The sequence below is a fragment of the Budorcas taxicolor genome, chromosome 10, assembly GCF_023091745.1.
Source record: "Budorcas taxicolor isolate Tak-1 chromosome 10, Takin1.1, whole genome shotgun sequence".
In the NCBI taxonomy this organism is placed as follows: domain Eukaryota; kingdom Metazoa; phylum Chordata; class Mammalia; order Artiodactyla; family Bovidae; genus Budorcas; species Budorcas taxicolor.
The window spans coordinates 23,217,651-23,227,673 of NC_068919.1; the positions used below are offsets into that span (position 1 = coordinate 23,217,651).

Genomic DNA, 10,023 nt, shown 5'->3' on the forward strand with positions numbered 1-10,023 from the left:
CAACAGTGAGTAGAGGTTTTTGCTCTGCTAAGAGATAATGGAATGGGTAATGGACGAAGTAGTTATAAATACCAGTTACAATCTTGTGGTCATTTGCAGTAACACAACCTAGAATATTTGTGAAATTATTTTCATTGCAGATGAATATATTTATATATACATTAGCCATTTTTAGCTTCCCTCTCCTCTTTGCCTGCCTCTGGTAACAGAAAATGTGCTGCTACAAGTTAATCTTATATCTCATTGTATCTCTGTAGTAAAGATACAGGGTCAATTGGAGAGTGTGATTCAGCTAGAAGAGGAAAGAATATCACCCTTAAATAGATAAATGAACTTGGTATTCTCTTTGAAGGAGAGAGCTTGTTTGGGCTGAAAAAGGATAATTGCATCATATTAACAGGAAGCTTAGTTTTCCTGTGGTCCTTATTCAAAGTTGTGGTGTTCAAAGAGGTAATGATGAATGCTTAGTTAACAAGGAGGGAAGCTAACTAGTTAAGCTATTATGGTGGATTTGTACTGTCTCAACTTCATCTATTTCCCAGAATTTGCTTCCCTATATTGTTCTGGGTTATGGTTGGCCATGAAAGAGATTTATGTAAGATTTGGGAGGTACGTGTGATGAAGTAGTCATGTTTCTAGGTTCTGCAGATTGGTTCAGGGCTCCAGAGACTATGGCAACTCAAAATGTTGCTGCTGGTCTGCTAGTTCAACTTACTGTTGACTCACAACTCCTCAGCCTCCCACCAGATCTCTTACTCATGTTCTCTGTCTTTGACCAAGTATGCATGTAACATGATGGCAAACTTCTGAAGTTCACCCATTACTGTGAGCCTGAAGAAGGCAAGAGAAAGACGAGTTTTAGTATGTCTTGTGGGTTCCATTGTCCTCATGTACATGTCACAGTCTGTCCATGCTCTTTCCAGTTTGTCCACAGTTGGTCTACAATTTGTCCAGTTGCCACATCCAACTTTCCTTCATAAGTGGTACTTTAGTTGACTTACAGTGATCTCAAGCTCAAATCAAATACAAATATAATAGCTTTTATAGACTCTTCCACCAGCTCTAGCCCCTGCCTGTGAATAATCCTTATAACTAATCTCTTTCTATACATCACTGGTGTTTCTCCTCTGAATGGGCCCTGACATGATGTCTAAGAAGACTGTATGATAAGTCGCTTCAGTCATGTCTGACTCTTTGCAACCCCATGGACTGTAGCCCACCAACTTCCTCTGTCCAAAGCATTCTCCAGGCAAGAATATTTTAGTGGGTGGCCGTGCCCTCCCCCGGGGGATCTTCCCAAACCAGGGATCAAATCTGTGTCTCTAATGTCTCCTGCATTAGCAAGTGAGTTCTTTACCCCTAGTGTCCGGGAAGCCCTAAAAGGAAAGGACTAAGAAAATTATTTTCACGATGATTTCAGATTCTAGACCCAGATTTGTGATGTCAGGATCTTTAGGTGAAACTATCATTTTATATTATTGTGGCACAAGTTTTCAAATTTAGACAACTTTACACATATTTTGTGTGGTTGATTTAAAGTCCAAAATTCAAGAGGAGAATGTTATCAGTAGAGAGTTACTCTGGACACCTGCTTCCATATGTCATGGAAGGAAATTTTATTTAGAATTAAATCCTCTGATGCAGACCACAGATGGAGCAACCACAGGAGTACCATTTCTTGTCTAGGATCTACAGGTGTGTATCTCAGCTGTGGTCCTACAGCAGAGGGGCTCTCTCTTATTAAGCTCTGGGGCTTTTGTTCAGCTTTTTCCATTACCTCGGGCACTGTGAATTCAAAGAGAGCACAGGAGTACTTTGCAGAATCTTCCAGTTGTAAGGTTGAAATGGTGAGGCTGGAGGATTTACGTGATCTCTGAAAGTTTATAGAGTAGTGGCCATCCCTTGTAAGGAAAATCATCTCTCCACTGGGGGGTTGCTTATACCAAAAAATGTTGTAACTGCTCCAACTTGCTTCACACCGACAGTTCACGGTGACTGCCTCTCCAATCTGAGTGAATATGTCTGGTTGATCTTGAATAACTTTCTGGGCTATACCAGATCCTGTGGGAAAAATCAGAAAACAGAGATGAAACAGTGAACAAAATAGTGTAGGAACTAGACTCATTTCAGATCACCCTCCTAAAAAACACACTGAAATCATAAGATGCTTGCTTTTCCCCAATCCTCCTTTCCTCAAGTCCTGTGAAACACCACGTGCCTGTGTGCAGTCCTTTCACCCTGAACACTCGCATCCATGTTTGGAAGCATCCCTACCAGAGAAGGTGGAGACCAGGAACACCCAAAGCAGATTGGAGAGCAGCATGAGGCATGAATTCCCCTACACAAATGTGCTCAGTTTTGCCTCAAGCTGAGAGTCCAGTGTTTTTGTGTGCCTGGCAGCATATATACATAATACCTCAGTTCTTGTATGACTGCTTCAAACAGGAAGTGATGTTTGTCATATTCATACATCATGTGGTCTGTGTACAGATGAGAAAAACATCTGGCTCACCACAGACTTTTACTTTGTCTATTTTTCTTTCACTGGCAGTTAAGTTAGGCTGATCCTGAAAGGGGGGAGGGTGTTGAAAAAGCAGTTAGTAATAAAGGTTTAAGCTGAGGGAATTGAGGAAGAAACTAGGTGTCATTCACTGATACATATTCAGGACAATTATTTTGCCATCCCATTTAAAACACCATTTGCTTTCTGTGTTTAAACTTTTTATTAGAGTATAGGCAAAATGTTTGTCTGAGGAGAGCTTACAGATAGCTGAGAAAAGAAGAGAAGAGAAAGGCAAAGGAGAAAAGGAGCATTTGAATGCAAAGCTCCAAAGAAGAGCAAAGAGAGATAAGAAAGCCCTCCTCATTGATCAATGAAAAGAAATAGAGGAAAACAGTAGAATGGGAAAGACTAGATATCTCTTCAACAAAATTAGAGTTACTAAGGGAACATTTCATGCAAAGATGGGCACAATAAAGGACAGAAATGATATAGACCTAACAGAAGCAGAAGATATTAAGAAAAGGTATCAAGAATACACAGAGGAACTATACAGAAGAGATCTTCATGAGGCAGAAAGCCATGATGATGTGATCACTCACCTAGAGCCAGACATCCTGGAATATGAAGTCAAGTGGGCCTTAGGAAGCAGCGATACGAACAAAGCCAGTGGAGGCAATGGAATTCCAGTTGAGCTATTTCAAATCTTAAAAGATAATGCTGGGAAAGTGCTGCACTCAGTATGCCAGCAAATTTGGAAAACTCAGCAGTGGCCACAGCACTGGAAAAAGTCAGTTTTCATTCCAATCCCAAAGAAAGGCAATGCTGAAGAATGTCTGAACTATTGCACAATTGCACTCATCTCACATGCTAGCAAAGTAATGCTCAGAATTCTCCAAGCCAGGCTTCAACAATATGTGAACTATGAACTTTCAGATGTTCATGCTGTATTTAGAAAAGGCAGAGGAGCCAGATCAAATTGCCAACATCAGCTGAAATATAGAAAAAGCAAGAGAGTTCCAGAAAAACATCTGCTTTATCGACTATGCCAAAGCCTTTGACTGTGTGGATCACAACAAACCATGGGAAATTCTGAAAGAGATGGGAATGCCAGACCACATAACATTCCTCCTGAGAAATCTGTTTGCAGGTCAAGAAGCAACAGTGAGTATTGGACATGGAACTGGACATGGACTGGTTCAAATCGGGAAAGGAGCACATCAAGGCTGTCTATTGTCACCCTGCTTATTTAACTTATATGCAGAGTACAGCATGTGAAATGCCGGGCTGGATGAAGCCACAGGATCAGTAATGAGGCTGGCAAAGTGCTCCTCTCCATTTATTCTGATCAAGTATCCTCAACAGAGGAAAGTTCTGCAGCCTAGGTCTGTGGAACATTCTGCTTCAGGTATGGATCTTGTTGCCCAGCCAGAAAAGAGACCACATACATGTGCTAGAAATACACCATTTCTGCCCTAGAATCAAATTCCTGTGATTCAAAATGAGGACTCAAACACTGCTTTCTTGAGACCAGCTTCACAAACATTGTGGATATCTCTTATGTGCTCACAATGCAAAGAAAGCTGACAACCTTTCAGAATTGGGTTGCCTTGGGATGGACTGCTGTTATTCAACTTGAGAGAGATTGGGATTGCAAATGAAGCAGGAAGCACACTTTGGTTAGGAATCTTTTATATAAAATTTCAATAAAATTTATAAACTTTCAAATCACCAATTTATAAATGTGCACAAATGCTGTGTGTTAAATTATCTTTCTGCACACTATTCTAATAGAAAAGATATGCAATAGAGATATTATTTCCAACTTACAAATAAGAAAACTAAAGCTGAAAGAGATCGAGCAACTAACTTGAGGTCACACATATGGTAGGTAGCATAGTAAGAACCGCAATATATATCTATTTGGCTAAATAGTCTATTCCCTGGGATTCCCTGGTTGGCTCAGACGGTAAAGAGTCTCCTTGTAATGCGGGAGACCCCGGTTCTATCCCTGGGTCAGGAAGATCCCCTGGAGAAGGAAATGGCAACCCACTCCAGTATTCTTGCCTGAAAACTCCCATGGATGGAGGAGCCTGGAGGACTACAGTCCATAGGTCATAAAGAGTCGGACACGACTGAGCGACTGAACTAAGAACTAATTAACCAATTTTAACTCCCCTCTCCTATTTTCCTGCATGTAGTAACATAAGAAAGGAATGTTAACATAACTCAATCTTATATCTTATTTTATCTCAGTAGTGAAGATACAGGATTCAGCGGGAGAGTGTGACTAGCTAGAAGATAAAGTAACATCACCTACAAATGGATAAATGAACTTGCTCTAATCTTTGAAGGATATGGCTAGAAAATTTTGGATTGAGTGAGGAATTACTGCATCATAATTGCAAGAAGTGTGGTGCTGGAGAAGACTTTTGAGAGTCCCTTGGACTGCAAGGAGATCAAAGTAGTCAATCCCGAAGGAAATCAACTCTGAATATTCATTTGAAGGACTGATGCTGAAGCTGAAACTCCAATACTTTAGCCCACTCAGTGAGAAAAGCCAACTCATTGGAGAAGACCAAGCCTGATGCTGGGAAAGACTGAAGGCAAAAAAGAAGAGGGCAGCAGAGGATGAGACGATTGTATGGTACCACCAAATCAATGGACTTGAATTTGAGCACACTCTGGGAGATAGTGGAAGATAGAGAAGCCTGGTGAACTGCAGTCCATGGAGTCACAGTCAGACACGACTTAGTGACTGAACAGCAACAACAACATGAGCAAGAGGCATAGCTTTCCAATTGTCCTTATTCAAAAGTGGTTCAAAGTGTACAGATGGATGACAAGTTGCCAAATAGCAGCTTTGATCTATCTTAACTAACTGAAACATCTTTCCCAGAATGTGCTTCCCATATTGTTCTGACTTAGGGTTGGCCACCAAAGGAACTTGCCTAACATTTGGAAGATAGTTGTGATGAAGCAGCCATAGTTTTTGTGTTTGGGCATTTGGTGCAGGGCTCCAGGGACTATGGTTACTCACACGTGTTACTGCTGATCTGATAGCTCATTTTATTGTTGACTCAGAACTCCTTCACTTCCAACCAAATCTCCTCCTCATCTTCTCTTTGTCTTTGTCCAAGTATGTATGTAAGCATGATGCCATATGACACCTACCTCTCCTAAGGTCACCCACTACTGTGAAACGGAGGAGGTGAGACATAGACAAGTTTTAGTGTATCATTGTGGGCTCCATCATCTTCATGGTTCTAGTATGTCATTGTGAGTCACAGTTCGTCCACGCTTCAGTCTCTATCCAATGTTCTTCTACAAATGTTACTCCAACCAACTAACACTAAATTCAGTCTCAACACCAGATACAAAGATAACAGCTTTGTATACACTCTTCTACCAGACCTAGCAATTGCCTGAATTCTAATCTTGATAACTAATTTCTTATTCAACAGACACCACTAGTGGTTCTGCTTCTCTGACTGTACCTTAAGTGACACAAGTCTAAGAAGAAAGGACTAAGGAAATGATTTTCTTGATGATTCATGAGAACTATACCCAGATTTGTGATGAGAGTGTATTTTAGTGAAACTGTCACTTTATTATGGAGCAAGTTTACAGCTTTAGACAACTTTACACATCTTCTGTATGATTGAGTTAAAGTCAAGAATTCAAGAGGAGAACATATTAGTCGACAGTCACTCTGGACACCTGCTTCCAAATGAAATCAAAGAAGCTTTTATTTATAATTAAATCTTCTGATCCAGACTACAGATGAAGCAACTGCAGGACTACCATTTCTTGTCTGGGTCTGCAGGTGTGCATTTCAGCTGGGGTCCTGCAGCAGGGCGTCTCTCTTTTATTTAGTTCTGGGGTTTTTGTTCAGCCTTTCATAATACTTCAAGCACTGTGATACTCTGAGAACACAGAAGTACTTTGCAGAATCTTCCAGCTCTAAGGCTGAAATGGTGAGGCTGATGGACTTATGAGCTTTCTGGAAGTTTACAGAGTAGCGGCCGTCCCTTGCATTCCCATCATCTGAATGCTGACGAATAAGATAAGTCATCTGTCCACTGGGAAGCTGCTTGTACCAAAAAATGTAGTAGTGGAACATGTCCCAACTTGTTTCATACCGACAGTTCAGGGTGACTGTTTTCCCCACTTCACTGAGTATGTCTGGCTGGTCTTGAGTAACACTCTGGGCCACACCAGATCCTGTGGAAAAAAGAAGAAAACAGAGCTGAAATAGTGAACAAAATAATGTAGAAATTAGACCTATTTTGGACCTAAATATTTACAAACCAAACTGAAATCCTAAGACGCTTGCTTTTCCCCAGTCTTCCTTTCCTCCCCAAGTCCCTGTGAAGCACCACGCGTCTGTGTGCAGGACTTTCACCCTGAACACGTGCACCCATGTTTGGAAGCATCCCTACCAGAGAAGGTGAAGGCCAGGAACACCCAGAGCAGACTGGAGAGCAGCATGAGGCATGGATTCCCTGCACAAATGTGTCTTATTCTGCCTCAAGCTAAGATTTCAGTGTCTGTAAGTGCCTGGCAGCACATATACACAGTACCTGGTTCCTGTGTGGCTCCTCCCCCAGGCAGGAAGTGCCATTTGTCATGTTCCTAGACCAGCTGGTCTGTGCTCAGATGGAAAAAAGTTTGGCTCACCACAAACTTTTACTTTGTCTACTCGTGTTTTCCTAGTCATTAAATTTGGCAGGGCTTGAAAAAGGCAATTAATATTAAAGATTTGAATTGAGGGGAACTAAAGATTAAACAAGTTGACATACATTGGTAATTATTAAAATTATTTGCCATCCTGTTTAAAATGTAATTTTATATAGCCTACGAAACTTTCTTGAAATTTACTGATTGGTCATTCATTTAGCCTATACTAACTTTTCTCTGACCAGAATCTACTAACTGTTTTAAAACATTCACAGATCTTAGGCCTTCTGGAAGAAAAACAATCTTATCCAAAATAATGAATGTGTCTCTTGTTTTTTTTTACTGAGTTCCAAGGCTATACTTAGATTTTTCAATAAATAAAATTACTGCAACATGAAATGATTTAAGAAAATCAGCCCATCTGAATTTCAGAGCCTGTTCAGTGGTTTATATTTAAATGAAATTATAACCAGAATAAAATATTATTCTTTTGAAATCTGATATTGATTTCATATGTATCAAGAAATTGATATTAATACAATTTTAGCAAAATATCATAACCTTATACATCAATTTTGATATACTCTCTTATGTTTTCATACATCGCTCTAAGAAATTTTATCACATGTATAAGTTCTTGTATCACCACTGAAATCATGACACAAAATTGTTTCATCTCTCTAAAGAAATCCTCTTTGAATAACCTCCCCATTCCTGCAACTCTTTATAACCCTGCTAGCTACTCATCTCCTTTTCATCTTTATATTTTGTGCCTTTGAGAATGTTGTTTAAGCAAAATCACACTATGTAAGCATCATAACAATCCAATAAGTGTAATCATAAACCACGTGGCCTCTGAGATTGACTACTTTTTCATTCAGCATAACGTCCTGACCTCCATCTAGGCTATTGTTGTTTAATCTCTAAGTCCTTTCTGACTCTTTTGTGACCCCATGTACTGTAGCCCACCAGGCTCCTCTGTCTATGGAATTTCCCAGGCATGAATATTGGAGTGAGTTGCCTTTTCCTTCTCCAGGGCATCTTCTTGACCCAGAGATCAAACCCATGTCTCCTGCTTGGTTGGCGGATTTTTACCACTGAGCCACCAAGGACCCCCCATCTAGGCTATTGTATGTATCAGTAGTCTGATTCTTTTAACCACTAAAGACTGTCACTATCTTATGATGAGTTGACTTTGGATTTTTTTACCTTACAGTGGCAAGAAAGTGATGAACTTTCAGTAGAAAGTAGAAACCATACTTTGAATTTTTAAATATGAGCTTTCCCAATGCTAGCAACATGTGGTATAATATTTCCTGGTGATTCTGGGCAACAGCAGTGAGCTGAGCTCCTGGCCAGCCCTGAGATCATGAGAGTAAACAACTGACATACTTACATTCACTCTGTACTCATACAACCATTCGTTTTTTACTTTTAGTGTGTGTGTGTTCCTGCAGTTGTGTCCGACTCTTTGAGATTGTATGGACTGTAGCCCACCAGGTTCCTCTGTCCATGGGATTCTCCAGGCAAGAATACTGAAGTGTGGTGCTGTGCCCTCCTCCAGGGGATCTTCCTGATCCAGGGATTTAACCTGCATCTCTTATGTCTCCTGCTTTAGCAGGCAGGTTCTTTATCCATTAGAGCCACCTGGGAAGCCCCGCTTTCAGTACAGTACTCAATAAATGATATGAGATTTTCAACACTTTAATATAAAATAGACTTTGTGTTAGATGATTTCTCCCAGCTGTAGGTTAATGTCAGTGTGGAGCACCTTTAAGTTAGACTCAATTCAGTGGGTTAGGTATATTAAATGCATTTTCAATTTATGATCCTCTCAACTGAAATTGGTTTATTGAGACACAACTCTACTGCAAGTTGAAAAAAATCTATACATAATATGTCATTGTACAGATGTATTACAGTGGATTTGTTTGTCTATTCACCCAGTGAAGAACACTTGGCTGGTTTCCAGTTTTTGATAATCAGAAATAGAGCTGCTATGAATATTCATGTACAAATTTTGTATGAATATAAGTTTTTCATTTTCAAGCATAAATACCCAGGAGTGTCATTGCTGAGCTATAAGGTAAGTGCATATTTAAGTTCAGGTGAAACTGCTGAACTTTTTTCCAGAATGGCTGGACCATTCACCCACCAGCAATGTATGAGTGATCCAATTTCTCTGCAGTTTTGCCAGAACTTGGCATTGTTAGTAGTTTTAATTTTAGCCTGTGAGAAATGTGATGTGTTATCTCTTTGTGGCTTAATTTGCATTTCCCTAATTACTAATAATGCTAACCATCTCTTTATATTCTTATTTCATTACCAGATAGCTTTTTGGTAAAGTGTCTGTGTGAATCTTTTGTCCAGGTTTCAACTGGACTGTTTGCTTTCTTCTTGCTGAGTTCAGAGAGTTCATTGAATTCTGAATGCGGTCTTTTGATGAAAATGTATTTACAAATATTTCCTGCCATTCTGTGATTTATCTTTTCCTTTCTCTTAATAATGTCTTTTACAGAGCAAACATTTTTAATTTTGATGAAATAGTTTTTTTAATGGATTGTGCTTTTGGTGTCATGTCAAAAGTCTTTTTGTCCAGACATAGGTCATGAAGATATTCTTCTATGTTTTTCCTAAAAGATTTGTAATGTTACATTTTATACTTGGATGTATGGTTCACTTTGAGACTATACTCAAATTTTGTACAAGGTGTGATATTTAGGTCAAGTTTCAATTGTTTCCCAAGAATATCCAATTGTCCTAATCTCATTTGCTCATAAAACTATGAGCTCCAGAATTGAAAGAGACATGTGTACCCCAATGTTCATCGCAGCACTGTTTAC

The 10,023-nt window shown here is 39.6% G+C and overlaps 1 gene segment (V, D, J or C); it reads right to left on the bottom strand.

The window, feature by feature from the left end:
• Window positions 1-6,368: 6,368 nt before the first annotated feature.
• Window positions 6,369-6,991, bottom strand: LOC128054692 (T cell receptor delta variable 1-like). The segment is given in 2 exon segments: window positions 6,369-6,724; window positions 6,943-6,991. Coding segments are annotated over 2 exon segments (405 nt in total).
• Between the last annotated feature and the right edge of the window lie 3,032 nt (window positions 6,992-10,023).